We start from the raw sequence: 22,429 nt of genomic DNA, 5'->3' as shown, positions 1-22,429 counted from the left end.
TGCACAACAAACACCACCCCAAAGAGTGTCGGGTGGCTGCTGAGTGGGGCTAATGATGGAACGCTATCTGCTGTAACATGGACGTTAACAGCCCTGCTGCAACAGATCATTCTGTCTCTGCGTAAAAAGTATTGACGAATGTTTTGAGCTCTCTGTTTTGTGTGTCATTGCGCAAAACCCAAACTATAATTTAGTTGTTTTACCTGTGCGATTACCATGTCCCAGATCTTGCGAAAGAGATGGTGTGCTTTCAGTAGGGCCCACACCTAGATGAATATAAGACATTGATTCATTGTGGTGGGAGTCTGCCACCGCCCTTGGTGATTTCCCCAGAGGTTCGGAGTAGCCCTTTTGTGGCCCTCCGGCGTTCTGTGCCGCGGGTCTTGGCGAGTGCGTTTGTCACCCGTGTTCATCGCCGCACACGCCGGCTCCGTGGGAGCGTTATCCAACCTTCGCAGGGTTACGCGTATTTTGGCGGGTACTGTGGAGCACCTCTGGAATCGGTGAATTGCGCGGACCTTCGTGATTCGCCCAGCGGCAAATTTACTATTTGGATGGTAATAGGGCTGTACAACAACTAGGCTGCTGATTTATGTGTGTGGGTTTAAAAATTGTTTTAACCCTGCTGTACGTGTGGGATTTCATTCGATGCTCTGGATTTCATCTTCACACAAACATTTGCCGATAAAACAAAGTATTGGCCAGACATTCGAAGTAGAAAGCCTCCTAAAAAAGTACGTATTAAGGTTTTGTTGGATAAATAAATTACATAATTATAGTTATTATTGGTGTGTCTGCATTTCGGGAGTGGTGGCGTGTGGTCATCCTACTGTGCTATGAATCCAGCAGCCTGAATTTTATTCTCGGCCATGGCCAACATCAATGGTGATTCTTTGAACATGTCCTGGGCTACCCCTAGGGCGACTCAGCCTTAAATCAAATCAAACTTCACATATATACACAATTTGGGCATAAAATGCATTACAAAGTGCTTTACACGACAAATTAAAAGCGACTATCAACAATAACAAAAAAATAAGGGTAATGCGTTAAAAAAGACGTAACATTATAATGAACTAAAAGTATAATAAAAAGCATAATAAGCACAATCAGGGCATCCTTATTAAAAGCCAATTTTAAAATGTGTGTTTTACGGGGGACATTTGTCCTTGTTTGTGCGTGGCAGCGCGTGCGCCGCGACGGCTCTGGAAGCGGCACGCTGTCCAAGTCGTCGTCGTCCGGCATGCAAAGCTGCGGCGAGGAGGAGGGCGAGGAGGTGGCGGAAGTGCTGCCCCTCCCGCCGCCCATGCAGATCCAGCAGCACAGCCTCCTGCAGGCCGAGCGCGCTGACGACAAGGTGAGCCCCGCCGCCCATCGCTTCGCGATCGGCTTCAACGCCGCCCACGCTCGCGCCTCCCGCTCACTCGTTGAGCTCGGTCCACACGTGTCTTTTACACAGAGCGACTCACGGAGTGACCGTCACCGCGAACTTCGCTCGCTCATCGCGCCGTGACCCTTGCTCGCAAATGTCCACGTCACGATAAGGGTGCGTTGCCGTGTCAACGTGCCAATCGGAGATGACTATATGGCGTCTTATCAGGCCCGATGCCGTGTCTCCAGGAAAGCATTCGATCTCTCGGGAAGTGACATCCAAGGAATTGCGTCACATCCATTTCAACCAATTCTGCTCCGGGATTGCTCAATTGTCTCGCGGCATGGCTCGCAGTAAATCGCTGGTTCAGTCGGGCGACGATTGAATTGCCCTTTGACCACTCCGTGTCGCTTTTGTAAAATAAAAACAACACGGGTGGATCGAGCGTTGAGCTCACCGCTTGCCAGCCTCACCTGCGCCGTCGACGACGACAAGGTGAGTGCGGTTCTCACTTGAACGCTCACCAGCCTTCGGCCACGCCTCACAACAACTTTACGCTCCAACGCTCACCGCGCACTCTCCAGCTCTTGCTTTAGAGAAATCTTACCGTCTGCGACGAGGTGAGCACGGTTTCCCGCTCAGCACTTGGCAATATGACACCACCGTTGTTCGCCGCAGCAGAGCACCTTGGCAACTGTTGACTGCCTACCGCTGAGCACATGGCACACACCGACTGTGGCCGCTGCACACCAACCCCTCACCGACGGCTGAGCTGCTCCTCCATCCCTGCCCTGCGTACCATTGACCGCTTACTTGCCAACCCACCCGCCGCTGCTCGTGTTGTATGTACCATTGTTGTACGACAGCCCTCTTGCGCGATTACTAACATGGCTTTCAAAGTGTAGCCTCCGTGCCTTGCTCGCATTAACCGCTGCTTATCAAAACACGCGACACTCGCTAACTCTGCCGTCGGTTGCAATAAAAACGCTCTTTTTGCGCGCGCGTATACACGTACATGCCTGTGCATCTGAACAGCATGCACAACTGCTGGTTTGTTATGTTAACATTCTTTTTTCTTTTTTTTTGTTCCCATTCCATTAGTTTTCCTTTTGTCGTGGTCCTTAGATCTTTTATCCCTCCCCACAAGCTGCAATAGCAACTCCCCCCCACCCTTACCCTCACCAGCACCGGTCCCCTGTCCACTTTCCCTCCGGGCAATGGCATTCTCGTTATGGCGAAGTTTCTCTCTCTCTCTTGAGTATTAAGTACCCTAAACGACTCGACATTGTATTATGGGCAATAGCTCGTAAAAAAAAAAAATAGGTATTAGCCTAATTGGAAAGACATGTACGTGCTGACACTTTTGGCCCTAACACCCGTGAACCCCCAAAAAGAACAATGGACATTTTTTGCGCGACACTTCTAATGAGAGTTTTGCAAAACAAAAATTACCATTGTGCCGAAAGTGGCCTCTCTCCACCGTTATCGAAGCCAGTCTTCAAATGGTTGAGGGCGGCGTACACCGCAGGCCTTCATGTTCGGGATACAATTTGGCACGTGCTTTGCATGGGCGGCTTCTGCGGTTCATGCTCGCCAAAAAAATAATACCGAATCGCATTCGTGCTCGTGAGCGAATGTAATCGTGGTCAAATCGGGGTCCTCACCCCCCTGTACGTTGTTTTCGAAGGGATTTTTCCGGCTTTGTATATCATTTATGGATATAGCACCCCCCGAGGAGCACGGTTGGCTACGTATGGTGCGAAATAAGTTCAACAAAGGAGTTCAACATATATAAGTAGCACGTCAATGAGAAATTTGGTGATGTCGGGTTTTTTTATTCGTAATCTTTTTACAGTTAGCTAACATATGTCTTGTAAATCTATCACAGGGTCGATTGAACCAGGTACAATGAGCGATTCGGAGACGCCGTGTATTTTAGTATTAAACTACACGCCCAATCATTTGTAATTTTCACCACTGTTTTTACTCGTTTGGGGTCCTGCGTTGGCTCTGCGCACGAAGCGCATACCCCGTAGACCCTGCCCGCTGCCTTGGCGTAGTGTCCTGTCAGTGCGCTGCCGCACGGATGGCTATCCCTGCCACCCCGTTCTAACATGCCGCCATGCACACCGCGAGCTCCGCTGACCTTTCACAGCGCAGCGTCCCGCGCATCGGTAGAGCTGCTGCTGCTTTTTACCCTCTCCAAATGCGATCCCCACATTGCCTTCTCCAAACCACCCAGCCTGCGCACATCCCTTCCACCGAGGCACCCTCCCTCTCTCTTGGCCGAGCGTCTTCCTCTCACTCCCAGCCCTGCCGCCTACCCCTGGGCTAGTCAGTGCCTTCGTGCGCCGCACAGTCGCTGCACGCTCCCCTCACCCCTCACCTACCCCTGTCTAGTCAGTGCTTGTGTCCTACCTCCAGCCACTCCCCCCCCCTCCCTGCCGTCAGTGCCTGTATGCGGAGCATCGCCTGCAGGTGAGCACTGGCTGCCTCGGGTGTGGACTCGATCAGCTGCGAGGCTAACCGACGCACTCCCCGTCTCTTTAGCGAGCAGCCATGCGCGCGCTGCTACCAGTCACGCGCGCGCACGCACGCACGCACGAGTGTACACGCTCGAGGGTGCAGCTAGGCACACGTGCATGCAGGTACGTACATGTGCACGTACATTTGCACGCATGCACCGGCCCATGCACGCGTGCTCACCTCTTCGTATGCCCCTTTACGCAAAGATTCAGAACTCTGGGCGTGAGTGCCGATAGCAAATGGGTCAAGGCAGATTGTTTCCTGGCCATGCCGCACTCAAGTTGCTTCAATCCATCCGATGCGTCACTCTATAGATGCAGCGGATCAGCACAGGTGTCCCGTTACTGCTACCCACTCGGCTTCTAACAAATCACCCCCCCCCACCCCCCTTTCAATGCAATGAATTGCCAAGATGAGTTGTTTCCTGTTTTCTCTCCCAGTGTATGCCACTCTTATCGTATCAACCCCTTATTTTCCCGACATAGGGTAGTTGGCCTAAACATCACAATCTAACCACCTTTCTCATTCACGGGAGTACAGTTTCATGTAACGCGTTGTTCATCATGTAACATTTACTGAAAATAACACCTTAACCCTCGTACAATTAACTGGCACAGTGTGGGGAGGCCTTCATCTCGTAATATGTTGAGAATAGGTTGAGTTGCTATTATTAATTCGGCATGTACCCCAGCGATAATCCACACAACCCAGGGAAAAACGAGGCCCAGTCCTCGTGAAGTTATATCCGGTTAGTTGAACACGTAGGCTTTTGCGACCAATGTTATCTATAAAATAATTTTTTTTATTTAAGATCATAACAGGAGGATTTCTCCACAACTCTGGCTGTCACCTGATGATGATGGTTGTAATTACCGGCGAAAGGTCATACCCAAATTGTAAATGTTGTGGGTTTACTCTCAAACACACCGGTGTGCTGAACTAGTCACGAATTGGCATGTTCTGTTTACGTGACAAACTTTACCAATTGGCTGTGTCGAGTTGTGGCCGGTTTTACGACACATTCCCATCCGGTTGTCTGCCCGTTCGTTCACCTCCGAGGACATCACCGAGGCTTTGCATCCACGCGGCTGTCTCGGAGGCGAGCGACAGCACCCTGTGCTTGACGAGGTGACTGGTCGTCGCTTGATTGCGCAAGTCCCCATTTGGCCTTGGAGCGGCAGGGTTTATGATAGTGGACACCTCCATGTCCATTTAGACATTGGCCAGTCAAAACAGACGGGGAGTGGTCCGTGAAGGGGTAATGGCTATATAATTAAATCAACGCAGGACATTATATGAAACCTGCGTGGGCTGACAAAGCAGTTGGCCTCTATGCTGCTGCAATGTAAACAACAGAGATTGCGACGTTCATCATCATCATCATCATTAGTCCATGATCTATCCACTACTGGATGAAGGCCTCCGCACGCCATGGCCATTTCCCAATGACTTGATATGCAATGCTCCATCTTGCTCCTGCGCAATTAAGCTTTTATAGTGGGAGCTGCTATCAATATCAGCAAGCTAATACGAAGCAATTTCCTTTAATCTACCCCCTCACCAGACGAACACCAACTAACCTCACCCCTATATCAGGATCCCAGCCCTCCAGCGTCGCCTCCCACGCATGTCTTCCAACCACTCTCTGGCTCCTGTTGCTGGCCTGCTACCCCACCCCGGGGCCCTACTTGGCTGCCCGGCCACTCCTCTTGTGTCTTGGTGGGGGGTGGGGGTCACCGGCACGGGGTGGAGGTGATATTGGTCTGGGGTCGTTCAGGGCCGTGGCACCACGCAACGCTTGACAAATGCCACTCCCATCAGTGACAGCACCGCTCCCACTCCGCGCACGCGTATAATAGTGCACAATAGGCCTAAATCGGTATTCAAGTACGTGCGTGCGTGCGTTGTATCCACTTTCTCCTGTGTAGTATACACACGCACGGTTACAACGGTGTACATGGACACTGATGTGTCGCCGTGTCTTTGCGCACATTGGGCCACACGCATTTACAGCTGCTGCTGCAAATTTTCGTGCACATGCAAGGACATCGGTCGAGAAGGCAGCTAAGCTTCCTGTTCCATCCGGGAGTCTACCTGCTGCGTGTTATTACCCGGGATTTGCGTTCACCCCCCATTAGCGGGAGTGGTGCCCTTGGTGGACATTACCGAAATGCTTAAAGTTGGTGTTCGGAACAGAAGACGAAGCAAGCGATGAATCTGTTTTTGCAGGACTTCATATTTAAATGGTTTCCACCGCCAATATTGATATTTATCATGCAGTAGTAGGTAAGTCAAGGTTTAGAGACGTTTACCATGTGTGCCGTACTCCGTAATGTTTTGGACACATTATCCATGCCACACGTGCATCAAATGCTTGCACGCCTTCTGTTGACGTCACCCCGCGCTGCGTATTTGCCAAGTGTGTGGGTGATGCGTGTGCCGTGACCGGTGTGTGAGCAGATTGTGTATATTGTGCGAGTATAGTGTATGCTGTGTTTGTGCTGTGATGCTGTTTGTTGTGCTGTGCCTGCTGGACGGGCCACTGTTTATTAAACTCTGCATTCCTTGTTCTTACTCTTAAGTGCTTTGCGTACTTCTGTACTTTGTGCGAACTCTGTAAGCACCGACTGTCGCTCTCCCCCCCACCCGAATGTCTTAGCACCGCTGGCCTACGCCCGTCTCGGCACCACTTTTGACCGTGCGTTTGCCGCTGCCTGTTGCGTATTCACGCTGATGCTGTTGCGTGCTCCGGGAGCGCCGTCACGTCCTGACTCTACGCTCCCCTTCCCTCACTGCCCACCCCTGCCCCCCCCCCCGCCCCTGACTCCTTTACCCCCCCTCCTCCTTTCCTCTCCTGCTTGAACCTTGGAAGCCGGCGTCCCTGCTGGCTACGCGTGTCGGTGCGTCCGAAATCCCGACCACGGCCGAGCTGGTCAGTGCCATTGAGAACCTCGTCAAGAGCAAGATGGTGAGCGGTGCTTGTCCGTCCCCCCCCGGTGCCTTCACGATTGCGAGTGTTGTTCGTGCACGTGCGACTGCTTGTGTATGGGAAGCTGTTATGCACCGGTTTATTTACTGTGCTACAAACCCATTTGACCCGAGTTCCATTCCCACTCGAGGCCTTCTTTTGTTCGACTAAGTTTTAAATGCGTACCTGCTGCAGTGTATAAACGTCAGCTTTTGGAGAGACAAAGGTGGCCTTGTGTGTTATTCTGGCCTTAATAGGCGTTTACTTATAGCACTGGCCTCAACAGTCTGTTAAAGGTTATATGGGGTCTTTGTTCATGTATTTGTATGTGTCGATGCCTTCGTGCTCTGCGTTGCTTAGATGCAAACGTTGCGAGCTCTGAAAGCCTTTGCACAATTGACGACAGTGTTTTCTGCACGTTTGCATTGTATATTGTGGTAGGATTGTTTTTAACTAACCGGATATTTCCAAATGACTCTTCATTGGCGTCTGGGTTGCAGATGATTGTATGCTCACGATAGCGACGGAGCTGGTGGTCGTGGCTGTGAATGTGAATGAACTATCGTTGTAGCTATTGCGGTTGCATTAATCAACTGTGGCGATGGTGATCGTACATTTTAGTGAATTACAATGTCATAACGTTAATCATTGTCATTGTGATATTGATCATGAATTATACGTTGTGTTTTAGCAATGATTGTGGTCATTATTGTGACTGTGGAAAGTAGTTGTAAATCGTAGAGATTTGGGATGCGTGATTGTAATTACGATTCTCGATTTAGTTGTGATAATGATTTTGAATTGTAGCTTCGATGTGGCTACGAGTGGGAATCGTTGCTGCGCCCGTTATTTATTAGTGCTCTTGAGTTGTGCAAAGCTTTTTACGATGGGTGGTTATGATCACTGTGACGATGATCGCAACAGCAAATCTGTGTTCATGATCACAGTGCTTAAATGGGGACGTGCGCTGACGCCGAGCGATCGTGAACGCGCGCGGTTGCGGTTTCTGCCGTCTTCGTGGCCACAGGCGCTAGACGAGCGGCCGTGCTCCTTGCCGGTCGGGGAGAGCAGCAGCCCGACGGTGACGTCGTCCGACGGTTCGGCGCTTGCCCCTTCCTCCTCCTCGCCGGCCGACGAGCCCGACGAGCGCCGGGCCGGCACGCTCCGACGCAGGCAGTGAGCCACCACCGGCGTCGCTACGCCCCCGCGGCACAACCAGCACAACCGACACACACCCACCTCCATACACCACACGGCCGCCATTCGCCACTAAGTGGCGGTGACGTCACCACGACGCTTATGCCAGGCAATGTGCACCTTGAGGCCACGTGAAGTGTCGAACGCCCGCCGGCAGGAGGTCACGGGGCAGACCCAGGTGCCACGGGTTGACTGACTGAGGTGACTGAGATGACTGGCTGATGCACCAGCTGTGCCCCCTACTGTGCCAACTCCATACACCGCACAGCCAGATACACACCCATCTCCATCTACACAGCCACCTCCATCTACACAGCCACCTCCATCTACACAGCCACCTCCATACACGTCACGGCCAGATAATGCTCCCCAGATGTTCCTCCGCACAGCCGGATACAAAGACAAAGATTCCCCCGTATAACGCGAACACTACCGCTCCCCGCACAGTCGGATACACACTCCCTAGATTATACAGCACACAACTATTATGCACCTACCAGGTAAACCGCACAGCCGGTATACACTGCCCTGATGCATCGCATTGCCAAATATACTTGTCCCTAGATTCACCACAAAGTCGATACACAACTCAACCAATTCAGTATACAGCAAGAAAGCTGCTTTACTCTAGATTAGTTGCTTGTATGAAGAGCCAGTGTGCTTTCCAACTTTGCTTGGGTCTGCATTGGTCGACGGTTGGATTCCTGCGCTAGCCGCCGAGTTTAGTTTTTAAAGTGCGGTCCCTGGCTCTAAAGTGGTTGCTTCAGACCCTGCAACGTTGCCACCTTTCGCCACATGTAAGCCAATGTTTGTCAGTGTCACTCCCCAATCCCAGATTTAAAAAAAATAGAAGCTCAATGTCTCGTTTGTAAGTAGAATAGCTGGAAACTCCCCTATAAAGAGATAATGGTCTCTCACTTGCTTACGAGACATTCATCCGGCTGTCTCTCATGTACAAGACACACTGACTCTTAATGGGCTTTCGTGTGTGTAAATAGAGCACATCAATCCAATTCAGCCGTGTGAAGGAGGTAATGAGTCTCAATGGGCTTTGTTCCAGCTTAATTAAAGGATATCCATCATATCAAAGACCACCTCTTTGCCTTACGCAACTGGCACTGTTTGTGCATATGATGTTTTGTGTGCACTCTGGTACTCACCTCTTGTGTGTGGATGTGTGCACATGTGTACGTGTATGCGCGTGTGTGTATCTGTGTGTGTATGTGCGCACGTGCGTGTTTGTGTGCTTTGGGGAACGGTAGTGCAATGGTTAGCATGCTGCACTACGAACTTAGCAACCTGAGCTCAATTCCCACTCAAAACCAGTGATGATTATCTGAACCGGTTCTGATGCGGTGTGTAAGCATCGCCACGTGGGAGACAATGGCGGCCGGGTGTCGTGTTGGCCACCCACCCCCTCATGTGCCGTGTCGGCCTTCATAGGTGCTGCTCGCTAACAGCATTTTCTCCAACAGTCTGTTAAGGCTATACGGGGGATCTTTGTCTTTGTGCACTCAGGTACGTGTTTCAGGAGCTGGTGGAAACAGAGCGAGACTACGTGCGTGACCTAGGCTACGTGGTGGAGGTGAGAGGTCTCCGTCCCTCGCGCCCCTCTGCATCCGCCCGCACGCACGTTGCAGCACTCGGGCCACAGCAAGCGATGATTGCATTGAGGTTTCTTCCAGCCCTCGCATACTCTCAATGCCCCAAAGCCGCCCCAGGTCTTACGAATTGCCATCGGGGCTCTGGGAAAATGTCTGAAGCTAAGCAGAGTTGAGCGTGGATAGTGCTTGGATGAGCGACTACCATGCATACTAGTTGGTATCGGCCCCGGGGCTACGTGGTGGGCAGCAGAGGGCAGTGCACCACTGCTCTCTACTTCTACGCGACCATGCCTGTGTTCCTCACCTTGACCAACCCACACTAACCAGCCTGGTGAAGTATGGTCCAATAACCTCCACGACCCGTAAGGTGTGGAGGGAGGCCTTCGTCCAGTCAGCGGAATGACCAAGTACTACCCACCGCTATGTTAGATGTCTGTTTTCGTTGCCATATTGTTACGCGCTTTCTGCATTGCCTTGCACCATAGCTGGTGCTTTACATGTACAACAGCGTGCGGGCAGCTGTCGGGGTGAAGCTGGAAGTTAGTTGAGTGCAGCATGACGCAGGGTGACCACTGGAGCCGAGCCAGCGTGCACAGGTTCGCCGGGCTGGGCTCCTTCACCCAAGTGTTAGTGCTGCTGGGGCATTCTTGTCTGCAGCATGTCCGTATATGTATTTTGAATTTATTTTCGCACTGTCGGTAGCCAACTGTGCCAATCAGAGGGGCGGGGGAAGGACAACATTGAAGACACCGTGACATTCTCAAGAGTAGTACATTGTGTCACCAGCTGTCACCTTGCAATTTAGCCAAACTTCACAATTATCTATATTGCAATTAAAGCACATTTGTCTCCGTGTAGGCTGTTGACAGCCTCGTAAATGAGACTTAGCTTCACACTGGCACATATAATGACCGTGAAAAAAATCTAATAAATAAATGCATAACCTTGGTTCACCTGTGCAATACATGAATACACGAGTGTGTGTGTGCGCGTGTCGCGTCTTTTGTTTGCAAGCTTGTGCCTATGTGTGTGGCTGTACCACGCCTGTATGCGTAATGATTCTTTCCACGTGACGCGCTGGTACGAGCGTCTTGTCTTCGTCAGCCTCGTCCTCTGGCTACGCGGTGCCAGCTGCCTTTCATAGAAGTGAACATGTGTCCTTGGTGTGAATGTGCACATGTGCAGCAGTGCATGTTTACTCCTTTTGCGTTCAACTCGCAAGCACTCGTTTTGTCTGGCGAAGCTCGTGAACACGCATCGACTGTCCCCGCGGGGGCTCGTTCGCCACTTGCCGCAGAGCTTTGTGGTTCGACTCCGTCAGGCAGCCCTGGTTATTACCGCGGGTGTACTCATTCACCATTCACATGCACGCCGACTGCTTCACATTTAAAGAAGAGGAGGCCATTGTGTGCTGCCGGCGTTATGGTCCTAAATTTGTAAAATTACCCTCAAATTAACTCGGTTGGGATGGCACATACACGTCGCTTCCGAACTTGCAAACTATACGCGTCTGTGAAACACAGCGCCTTTGTGATGGCCCTGCACGAAATCCAAATGTACTAAGTCGATTTGTTTACTAATTAGAATCCTCTCCTGTTTATTTGCATGTGTGTGTGTGTGTGTGCGTGCGTGCGTGTGCGCTACCCGTGCCCACGTGCAGGGCTACATGGCGGTGATGCGGGAGGACTGGGTGCCCGACGATCTGAAGGGGAAAGACAAGATGGTGTTTGGCAACATCCACCAGATCCACGACTGGCATCGCGAGTGAGCATTCCGACGCATCTTGCCACGGGCACAAATCGGGAACTAGGGGAAAAGTACAAAGTACACGCAGGAACGCTCGCCTCTCGCCAAATTACAATGACTAGTTCAAGTTCATTTGCTTAAGCAGGTGAGAACTCCACACACGAGAAAAGTATTATTTTCAACAGCCACATCAGTCACTCAGTGACAAAAGCATCACAAATCAAATGCATTTTGACACGTCAATGTGATGAGGCTGGTTGTAATCACTGGCAAAGTGTCGTTAGCTCAAATTGTAAATGTTCTGGGTTTACTCGCCAATACACCGGTGTGCTGAAGTAGTGACTAATTGGCACGTTTTGTTCAAGTGACAAACTTCACTTATCGGCTTTGTCGCGTGGAGGTGGGTCTACGACACATTTTATTATTGACGCGATTTTAACCCAAAAATCGTTATCAATAAATAAAGTACACACATTAAGCCAATTAGAAACCAGAATGTGTCCAATCCCATCGGATGTCGGAAGCTAAGGTGGGTTGAGCCTGTTTAGTACTTGGACAGGGGACTGGTGTCATAGACTTGCGTTGCTCGGTGGCCAGGACACGACAGGACCTCAATGGGTACTTTAATCTCTCTTTGTGGAGCTTTGTGTGTTTTATGTGTGTGTGGGTTTTCTGTATGTATGTATTTACGTATGTACAGAGAACTCCACTTAACGACAGAAATTGGTTCCACGAAACCGGTCATTAAGTTATTTGTACATTAAGCAAGTATAGGAAATGCATGTTTTGAAGGCTTAATTTGTTCCGATAGCATCGAAAGTTACCCTTTTGCGCCCGAAAACGTACTTTCTCATATTTAAACAATGGCTATTAATATATAAAGGTACCCACACCATGATAAACGCATATTAAAAGAAACATGATTAATCAATGCATTGATTCATATTTACTGTACCTACAACATCCCGTCATTAACAGGGGAATGGTCGGTAAGTGAACACATCGGGCTCTATGGAGGCCCCTCGTTGGGTGATTAGTCGTTAACAGGGGTGGTCATTGAAGGCATTGACCACACCTCCCAATGCTGACGCTACAACAATTCCCAACGGTGCTAAAGAGGGAAAAAAAGTTATTGTTGCAGGAGCAGCAGTAAATTGAATCTCTTTGTCAACGATTACATTAGACTAAGGCTAACCCAGCATTGCATATTGAATGGAGCATTTGTCAGGATCTCACTTCATGAAGGTTAACACTTGGCTTTCGTTAAAGTGGAGCGGCGTTGAAATGACACCAAGGGACGTGTTTGTCACGACGTGGGAAAGTGGCTCTGGAAGCTATTGTAAGGGTCAGTTGTGCCTTTAGCGAATGCCTCATTCATTGGCCATTTTAGTAAATCTTTTCACCAGGGGTGTGTCCTTGGCCATCTGAAGATAAGCGGAGCCAAATATAGACCCCACCCCCCCCATCAATGTTGGGAGCCAAGGATGGTGCCGAGTGTTGCTCTCTTATATAATAATAATAATTTACGATTACAGTGCACATATCTACAACTTACTCAAGGCACTGTACATCACGCAAAAAAATATATCGTAGGCCAAGGTGAGGAAAAACTAAGAAGACAAGCTAATTCGGCGAACCGAAAGCAAGAGACGATAAATGCATCTTGAGGCTGAAGCTTTCGTGACTGCAGGAATCCATACTCTTTGGTTCTTTCGGTAAAGTCACGTAGTTAGAAAAATAATAGATCACGACGATTGCTTGTGTTGTGATCGAAACGTCGTGATCTATTATTCTTCTTCTACCTACGTGACTTTACTGAAATAACCAAAGAGTATGGATAACTGCATCTTTGAGGCTGGTTTTCAACACCGCCTTTGGACCGGTTCACTTGTATGTATGTATGTTGAACCTCTTTCGCACCGTACGTGGGCCAACTGTGCTAATTGGAGGTGCACGGGGGGGGGGAAGGACAACTAACTAAACACAAAAAGCAGGTCGAAATGAGTTTTCAATCTCGAGTTACCTCTCGCGTGTGAACCCGTGTGCACATTTCAGCACTGGTGTGTGATGACCAAACTGGATTCGCCCTCAGAATGCAACACCGCCAACATGTGGCGTTGCATGAAGTGATTTGATTTTTTTAAAAACGTGGTTTAATTTATTCCACGTACCAATATATTAAGTGTCTTCTTTCAGGTAACTTAATCACATGATGATATTAATAATAATAGCATATCCATCTATCTATCTATTGGAGAAGTCACTGATGTTTCTGGCGCATGCGTGTTTCAGCTTCTTCTTAGGGGAGCTGGAGAAGTGCCTGGAGGAACCAGACCGACTGGCGCCACTGTTTATCAAACATGTGGGTGCATGCGCTCGCACTCGCACACATGCACACGTACACAGGCGCACGCACGCACGCACGCACACACGCGGAACAGCTTTTATAGGGTCCTTAACCGTCTGGAACAGAAATGAAGTGGCTGGCTGCCTAAACACTTTCAACCCATATTAGAGCATATGGGTCCCGGAGAAAATATGACCCAACACCTTGGCAATTTAGCGATTCGTGTCAATGTAGAGAATCGGGGCGATTGCGGTCCGAGGTGTTTAGTTGTTGGGTCACCATCTTTAGTTTAGTTCCTGTGTGTTACGTGGACGCAGCAAACTGCATCACAAATGGAAGCACTTTGTTTGTGTCACGCCCTGGAGGGTACTGTCTGGCGGGCAGATAACAAGAGATGTTGTTTTGCGGTTGTTCTCTGTCGAGAGTCGGCATTCTGCTGTCATTGGAAATGTGCGGATAAAAAGCGAGGAGCGTGCTCTCTACCCAGTCCCGGGCACCACATTTTATTTAAAATATGGAAACTTCCCATCACGTCCACAAAAATTGGCACGCAAGCTCACGCTTTTTGGAAATTGTTTATAAGAAAAAAACCTTTGTTGGCTTTCATTATTAGTTTATACAAAATATTTAACATTGGGTCTCTTCACTTGTTGTGTTGCTATGCGGTGGTTTTAAACAATTCTTTATCACCGATCTTGTACATTTACTGACTGCCATGCCATCCGTTCATCTGCCTTGTGTCATTTGCACACTCTTTGACCTTCTTCCCACCACCCGTCCTGCGGCTTTCAGTTCCCATCGCCGTCACCGCCGCACCTTTGCAAGCACTATTCTAAAAAAAGGAATCGGCGTTGACACGTCGATGATGGCTCACCGAGACACGCTGCTCCTGTTGTCTCCCTGTAGGAGCGCCGGTTGCACATGTACATCGTCTACTGTCAGAACAAGCCCAAGTCCGAGCACATCGTGTCGGAGTACATCGACACCTACTTCGAGGTCAGTCTCGGACCAAAAACGGTGCTTGAGTATCGTGACCGCGCGGCGCTTACGCACAAGGTGCTCGCCACAAATGAACCACCACAGTACCTTTGCTGATCTCGTCAAGGAGCATAAACCATCACGCAAATTCCGGTCATCCTTGCAGCGGCTTTTGGCTGTTGGCCATCGAACAAAGACGGTCACCACATCGCGAACTCTCAGATACGTTTATGCGGCCGTCTGGAACGCTCTTCCGACATTAGGAACCCAATGAGAGCTATGAATTTTTTCATCTAGATCAAATACTAATATCTTTAGAAATATTTTTCGTGTTTAGTTTGTTGTCCTTGTATCTATCTACATACTTGAATAAAATCCCTTCCCAGGTGTTGTTTTGCTTATTATTATACACATGAAATATTTCTCTATTGAATCGCTGATCAATATTTTGTTACATATTGACTAAGATTCTGGCTCACAATGGGCGACCATTGTGAATCACAAGGTATTTTAACATCCTGCTTTGTACAGCCATAATTTATTTGGTGATGCGATACAGCAGGTGGTTCTCTGATATAAAATATGGCTTCTCTGAAAATATCCCTGCTGTCATTTGGCAGCCCTGACTCTATCCCGAGCTGTAACAGCTTCCATCTTCTTGCCAGACATGCTTATTGTGCTTTGATTAAACAAACTCGTTACCATTCTTTTTAACTAACTACTTGACTTAATTTTTTACCAGGCAAGGCCCAGTGAGCTATATAGCGCTTTTTTCAGAAGCGACCTGGCCACAAATGATAGCTCAACAAAGTGGCTTATCATGTGGAAATGTATAGCCGCCAAAAACGCACGTTGATTCTAAAGGTGGAGGGAAAAACCAGAGAACCCGGAGCAAATTTTACGCGAGCACAGGGAGAGAGAACACGTCAACTAGCAAATACACAGGGGTCAGGGTCGGGATCGAACCCACGACCGCCTGTCCATCAGGCGAGGTAGATAACATCTCGCCACCCTGGCCCCTAAAGTAAAATCGTATATTGAATAAAATCTAGTATTTTTCAGAGCAGTGGTATTTTCCACTACAGCGCTGTGATTCGAAGCATTCAAACACTTGCTAATTGCCTTCTTGGCAAGTGTACAAATTATTTGGCTTATCAAGCTGCCTGAATTTGCATGCGTCACAAATCAACAGTGAAAAAAAAAATGCCTTGGCAAATGTTGAACTTTGTTGACTCCGATGTCTTTGTAGGTTTCAAGGTTAACACTGACTACTGCTGCAAAAAATAGCACGTTCGTCATAAGTTCACCCGTACTCGCATGGAAAGATAAGCTTTGTTGGTCTGCTTGGCGCACGCGTGGTGTTTTTGGCCGAATTGCCGTCTGACGTTGGTGTGAGGATGCGAGTGCGGAGTTACACATCTGCGTGTTTTGTGCGGTTTTGTGTTTGCGCGCGCCTGCGCGTGTGTGTGCACAGGAGCTGAAGCAGCGCATGGGCCACAGGTTACAGCTCACCGATCTGCTCATCAAGCCCGTACAGCGCATCATGAAGTACCAGCTGCTTCTCAAGGTGTCGACTTGCACTGCTCGCATGCCGTGAAAGGAGGTTTACCCTCCGTATACCAAGTACAGCACACTGCTGGGATAGGTGCTGTTAGCAAGCACATATATATAGCTGTTTACAAGGCGGTGCTGTTCCAAAGTTGCTGTGTGTGATGCTCTGTACCAATTACTCCTTTAAGACTGAGCACCAGACAGATGTTTGTGCGCGTGAAGCAAGGAGATATACATTTGAATTGATATGCTTGGTGAGAAATTGAGCCCGAGTTGCTATGGTTCTACGTTGATGACCAGGTGTATACTGAAAGGACAACTCTTTATTCAAATCTATAAACACCCACTCAGCCCTTAATGTCAAAAGTCTGCAACGGGAATATCACTTGGCGCTTGTGAATGAAGCAACAGCAACAGTGGTACATTAGCACTTTGATAGTTGCGTAAGGTGGATAATATCCAATAACAAAACAAAACACGAGACATAGTGAAAGATAATTGTCGTGGTGTCCTTTTGGTACTTTGGTAGTGAGCTTTTGTTTTGTCATTGCGGTATGCAGTGCACAATTGCTCGTTTCAACTGCAAAGCATGCTGACGTATGTGTGTGTGTAAATTAATTGTTCGATAGGACATCTTGAAGTTCACGAGGAAAGCCGGCCTGGACAGCAGTGACCTGGAGGTATGACCACAACGACACCCCTTGCCCCCACCACCTTATTCCGCACAGCAGCACAAATTAACTAAAACATCAATGTAAAGCAGACCAAGTAAATACATACACGTTTAAAATCAGTGTTTTGTTTTATTTTCATGAAAGTGTTCCAGATTTTCAAATGTACATTGAATGAAATAGTTCACCATGATTGGTGTTGGCCTCCCTAAATGGCCTCTCATCTGTTTAGAAATGAAAGAATTGAATGAATAAATTAACGTGCGTATTGGATCCAAGTTCCATCATTATGAAGCTGATTTAGTGGAATATTTACACGTGTGCATGTTGGTGCATGTCTGCGATCTATTACTTTGAACTTGTGGATTACAGATTTGTAAAACTCAAATCCCCTGGGTTGCAAGTGTCCAGAATATGGCCACACATCAATTATGTAATTTTTTTCACCTACGTGGATTTGACGAAACGTCTCAACGCAATATCATCCTGAAAAAAAGTGTGCTGAGACTCGGCGAAGCTTTGCGAAATGAGTAATGGGCATTTATGGTTGTCAAGGAATCTTGTTCGACATGATCTCCGATGTTCCGCTGCACGTTCTGGGAGCTTATTCAGGAACTGACCACAACTAGAAAACCCATCGGATAGCTTTAAGGCCCTGTTGCAAACACCTGCGCAGCAGTAGTGAATTCTCATTCATTGCAAAATTTTATTTTCTTGGAAATGGAATATCTTCTATGATTTTTATTTCGATGTTAATAAAGCACGAATGGTGGAAAAGGAATAGAAATGTACAAATGACTAAATGTAAAAAAAAACTGCAGTGAATGCAATCAAACATAAACTATTTGTCTAACTAACGAACTCAACAAAACCTTTCATTTTACCGGGTAAGGCCCACTGAGCCCTTTTTCAAAAGTGACCTGGCTACAAACGATAGCTCAACAAAGTGGCTTATCACGTGGAAATTTATAGCAGCCAAATACTCTAAACGCACGTTTATAACTGTGGAGGGAAAAACCAGAGCCAAGACCTTCTGTATACCGGGCGACGTAGTTTTGGATGGCCACATACCCATCGAGTTGCTTGTGACCACGTGGCGTGTGGCGGGCGCGGTGTGCAGAGGGCCGTGGAGGTGATGTGCGTGGTGCCCAAGCAGTGCAACGACATGATGAACGTGGGCCGCCTGCAGGGCTTCGAGGTAAGTACGCGGCACACACGCCGTACGCCGCCCCACCACGCCCCGCGACGTCACAAAGTCGACGCTCGCTGCCGCGGCGTGGATGCCTCTGGTGCTGCTAACCTCATTTCCATGAAGGCTTTGATCAACCAGGGCATTTTTAGGGCAATCGTCGCCCGCATACGTCACTGTGAAAGTGCATCAGCAATGAGAACCTCCGATTTATCTCGGTTGGCTACGTACAGTGCGAAAGAAGTTCAACATACATACAGACATACACCAATGGCTATAGGGTCTACACCAATGGCATAGGATTATCGAGTACAGACTGCATCTCTGGGCAGGCAAATAACCTCTGGTTCCGATTGAAAGTTTCTGTCTCATTTGCTCATTGAGTGGTGGGGCTGAAATCACATTTGTTCAGCGGTCGTTGTGCCCGGTGAAAACATCATGGGGCTGCCCTAGCTCAGCTCGGCATTCAATGAGTACCTGGCGTGATGCGTAATTGGCAGCATTTGGGAGATGAAGGCGGCCAAGTGGTGGTGCTGGCCACGCCACTCCCTCGTGTGCCATGCAGGTCTTTCATTCGTCCATAATAGATTTTTTTGGGTTGGATCGCTTAAATATAAACGTGTTGTTACACCTGTCACCACCCGACACAGCCAATTAGTAAGATTTGTCATGTAAACAAAACATCTCAATTAGTTAGTAGTTCAGCATACCGGTGTGTTGGAGAGTAAATCCACAAGATTTACAATTCTAGTACGACGTTTTTTTTATTACAACCAGCCTCATAGGGCGACAGCCAGAATTCATAGGTGCTCTCAGCACTTGGGCCCCTACAGGCTGTGAGCCCGAACGAGAGCGTGGCCTCCTGCCTCTGCGTGCACACGCGTGCGCAGGGCAAGATCACGGCGCAGGGCAAGCTGCTGCTGCAGGACGTGCTGCTGGTCACGGAGCCGGACGGCGGTCTGCTGGCGCGCAGCAAGGAGCGCCGCCTCTTCCTCTTCGAGCAGATCCTCATCTTCAGCGAGCCGCTCGACCGCAAGAAGGGCTTCTCCTCGCCCACCTACCTCTTCAAGAACAGCATCAAGGTGGGCTTGTGTGGAGCCGAATGCGGCTCAGCCTGTCGTGTGTGTGTGCGTACGTACGTAGAATTTCTTTCGCACTGTACGTATCCAGCCGTGATAATTGGAGGTACGATTCACCGCGCTTAGGATGTGACGAATTGTCACGTTTCGGGATCACGGTGTGATTCTTAAATATATTTGTTTTGTAATTGTGGACAATGTAGCGCTTCCAGTGGCTGCAGGTTTCGCATGAGCAATTACATGCAACGCACTGTGTACGTGCAAATGTAGTATTTCTATGCTCGCGATTACATACATTTTCGTGCGAGTAACAATTTATTTTAATCAATACATCAATGCCATTCCATAGCGGTGGGGGGTATTTTGTTTCATATGTATTATGCGTGAAGGGATCATTTGACTCGATAATATTTAATGGCCATTGAACGGTTCATCAATTCAATGAATTCTAATATTCTCCTGAGACTTGCATAGAAATCGCGTGTCTAAGAATGTTTTGCGTTCTGAAAAGTATAGGCAAATGTGATAATCAGACTAATGGAGCTCATGCGATGGCAAACAAGGCAGACATTGCAAATAAAATTGAACAAATGACAATGAAAATGATTGATTATAAAATTGAATTGCGACCCATAATTGTGACAAACATGAAATCTACTCCTCTGTCTCTGTCCTGCTCTCTCTGTTTCTCTGTCTGTATATTCTTCTCTCTCCATACCACACTCCTGCTAGTTTTTTTTTTACTTTTCATATTCAAATGTATTTTATTGATCCTGTACCATTTGTGTATTTGTAGCATTTTAGAATCTTGTTTTGCTGTCTTACGTCATGGATTTAATTTGTAGCACTCTAAAACCTCTTATTCTTACAATATTTATCTCTGCATTTGAATTTGTTGCACTTTAACCTGTTTGCTGTTTATGACGCAAAATTCTGTGATTAAATGTGTTGCGCTGTAACAGTCTTGCCATGACGATGTTTGCTGTTATGATGTTTACCTCGGCATTTTAATATGTTCCACAGGGACCTTTTTGCTTTTATGACATTTATTTCCATCGGGTCTCTTTTCAAACAGACGTCTGGTCTCAATGTGTATAAACACACCTCCGTTCTGTGTTTTTCCACATATGAAACTAAAAATGTTTTGAGTCATCAGCCCCATCGGCGTTCCAGATCAAATATTACGCAGCAGAATTTAAGTGAGGAAACCGCTCGACCTTCTGCGGTTTTTGACCTTCTGCGTCATCTCATCGGCAACGTCAGTCTTGTTAGAAGCATTTCTGCCGGGCGTAACGGATGGAGCTCTTCGCTGGTGCTAAGACGAAGGAACGTTTTTGTGTCGTTGTGCCAGTTGAGCTGCCTGGGGCTCGAGGAAGCCTGCGAGGGAGACCCGTGCCGCCTGGTCGTGAACTCGCGCGGAGCCGACGGCTCCACGGAGCGCTTCGTGCTGCAGGCCTCCAGCGCCGAGCAGCGGCAGGCCTGGGCCCTCGCCCTGGGCCAGATCCTGGAGAACCAGCGCAACTTCCTCAACGGTAGCGCCCATCTCACCGAGTCGCAAAAACTCCCTCTCGAGCGCCGCCGCCACCCCTGCTGTCACGCAAAAGCGGTGGCATGGGGGGGGGAGTGGCCGGATTGGATGTTTACGCTGCCCAATGATTGTGTCAAAATGCATGACGGTTATTTGTAGGCATGCAACGATTCGTCACGTGTGAAAGTCTCTTCTTGTGTGGTCACGATGTATTCGGCATTTAATTGTGTGTGTGTGTGTAAGAATGTATTATTTGCAATTCGTCTACATTTATTATTGAGAGTTAAAGGGCGGAACAAACGAGACATAACAAATCAGATAGAGAATACAAATTCGATAAAGAGAACATATGACAGTAGAGTAATGCATAAATGAGACCTAAAATAGAAGGGGTACAATTTTTTTAAATTAATCAATTTGTGACCCCAGATTGTGAAAGTTTATCAGATGACAAGGAGCAGAATCATTACATTCTCATGGTTTGGAGCATGTGATGAGTCCAGGAGACCTCATGCTTCTCTTCCCTCGGACTTTTCCACACATAATTTTAACCCCATTCAATTGACCTGTGTGCCTGATAGTGTCAAGCTCATTTTACAGCAGCTATCAAACATAGCCCCACCATCTTAGCAGCTCTGGTGCCCAGACCCAGTGTTTTAGAATCGTACAATTTCAATGTAATTGATACCCAACGCATAATTCTAGGCCTTGGGTGGCATAAGTGACACTTCATTCATAACCCGACACCCTCTGTTGCAGCGTTGGCCTCTCCCATCGAGTACCAGCGGAACCACATCTCGGGTGGCGGAGGTGGCGGCGCCGGCGTCGGTGGCGGCAGTGGCAACAGTGGCGGTGGCGGCCGCACCCGGCCCTCGCGCATCCCCCAGCCCATTCACCCCGGCCTGCGCTCCCACTCGGCCACAGCCGTGGAGGTAGAGCGGCCGAGTACGGGGCCGCCTGCTACGGGACGCAAGATCTCCATGCCGACGCTCAGCTCGTCAAGCTCGTTCAGTGGCGGCGCCGCCAGCCCCGGCGGCGGTGCGGACAAACACCGCGGAGAGGCGGGAGAGAGGACCTCGCGCTCGGCGGAGCGGGCTCGCAAGGCCGACGGGGCCGCCGAGACGGCGCAGCAGGGCCCAGGCCCAGTGGCCGAGGAAGCCGGCAAGGGCCCGCGCGGCGTCTGCTATCGCGGAGGGGCCGGTGGAAGCGGGGGCGGCGGCTCCTTCCCTTCATCGCCGTACGCAAAGGATGGGCGACATCGGGCGGGCGCCGGACGAGACGCCGCCTCTCCCACGCGCCTAACCCACAACCACCCCGCCGCCGGCGCGCTCGACCGGGAAGCGACGGACCGGCTCAGCAGTTGCTCGTCGGCCAGCGATCACTCGCTGCAGTCGGCGCAGAGCAACGGGGTAAGGGTAGGACCGGGGACGGTGGGGTCGGTGGGCTCGGCGGCCCCCAGGGGATACCCACCGCCCCCACCGCCCGCGCGCAACGCCTGCATCGTGCCGCAGCACCACGCGGGCCACTGACGCTGGGACTGCGTTGACGCCACACGCGGCGTGGAGCGAGGGGCGGGAGTGGGGGGGGGGGGGAGTTGCAGCCGGGGGTTAGGGGAAGGGCGATGAGACCGCGCGGTTGTTTTAAACTGTGAACTGCGTACGGTTGAACCGTCG

At 49.3% G+C, this 22,429-nt stretch overlaps 1 protein-coding gene across 3 annotated transcripts in view; it reads left to right on the top strand.

Annotated features, from left to right (window-relative positions):
• The window catches only part of LOC144939525 (triple functional domain protein-like), a 182,936-nt gene that overhangs the window by 142,281 nt on the left and 18,226 nt on the right, over nucleotides 1-22,429 (top strand). For 2 of the 3 annotated variants that reach the window (XM_078866706.1, XM_078866705.1), the window contains exons 39-51: nucleotides 1,187-1,357; nucleotides 6,771-6,866; nucleotides 7,894-8,042; nucleotides 9,582-9,648; nucleotides 11,328-11,431; nucleotides 13,706-13,775; nucleotides 14,667-14,756; nucleotides 16,213-16,305; nucleotides 16,919-16,969; nucleotides 18,081-18,158; nucleotides 19,040-19,231; nucleotides 20,580-20,760; nucleotides 21,516-22,165. In XM_078866706.1, the coding sequence (XP_078722832.1) occupies nucleotides 1,187-1,357; nucleotides 6,771-6,866; nucleotides 7,894-8,042; nucleotides 9,582-9,648; nucleotides 11,328-11,431; nucleotides 13,706-13,775; nucleotides 14,667-14,756; nucleotides 16,213-16,305; nucleotides 16,919-16,969; nucleotides 18,081-18,158; nucleotides 19,040-19,231; nucleotides 20,580-20,760; nucleotides 21,516-22,165 (1,992 nt within the window). Of the gene's footprint in view, nucleotides 1-1,186; nucleotides 1,358-2,473; nucleotides 5,862-6,770; nucleotides 6,867-7,893; nucleotides 8,043-9,581; nucleotides 9,649-11,327; nucleotides 11,432-13,705; nucleotides 13,776-14,666; nucleotides 14,757-16,212; nucleotides 16,306-16,918; nucleotides 16,970-18,080; nucleotides 18,159-19,039; nucleotides 19,232-20,579; nucleotides 20,761-21,515; nucleotides 22,166-22,429 lie in introns of those variants that run through there. The other variant, XM_078866707.1, reaches the window with a different exon arrangement.

Source organism: Lampetra fluviatilis, chromosome 2 (assembly GCF_964198595.1).
Source record: "Lampetra fluviatilis chromosome 2, kcLamFluv1.1, whole genome shotgun sequence".
Lineage (NCBI taxonomy): Eukaryota > Metazoa > Chordata > Hyperoartia > Petromyzontiformes > Petromyzontidae > Lampetra > Lampetra fluviatilis.
The sequence above is the reverse complement of the archived record's forward strand: the minus strand, read 5'-3'. Positions and strand labels throughout refer to the sequence as shown.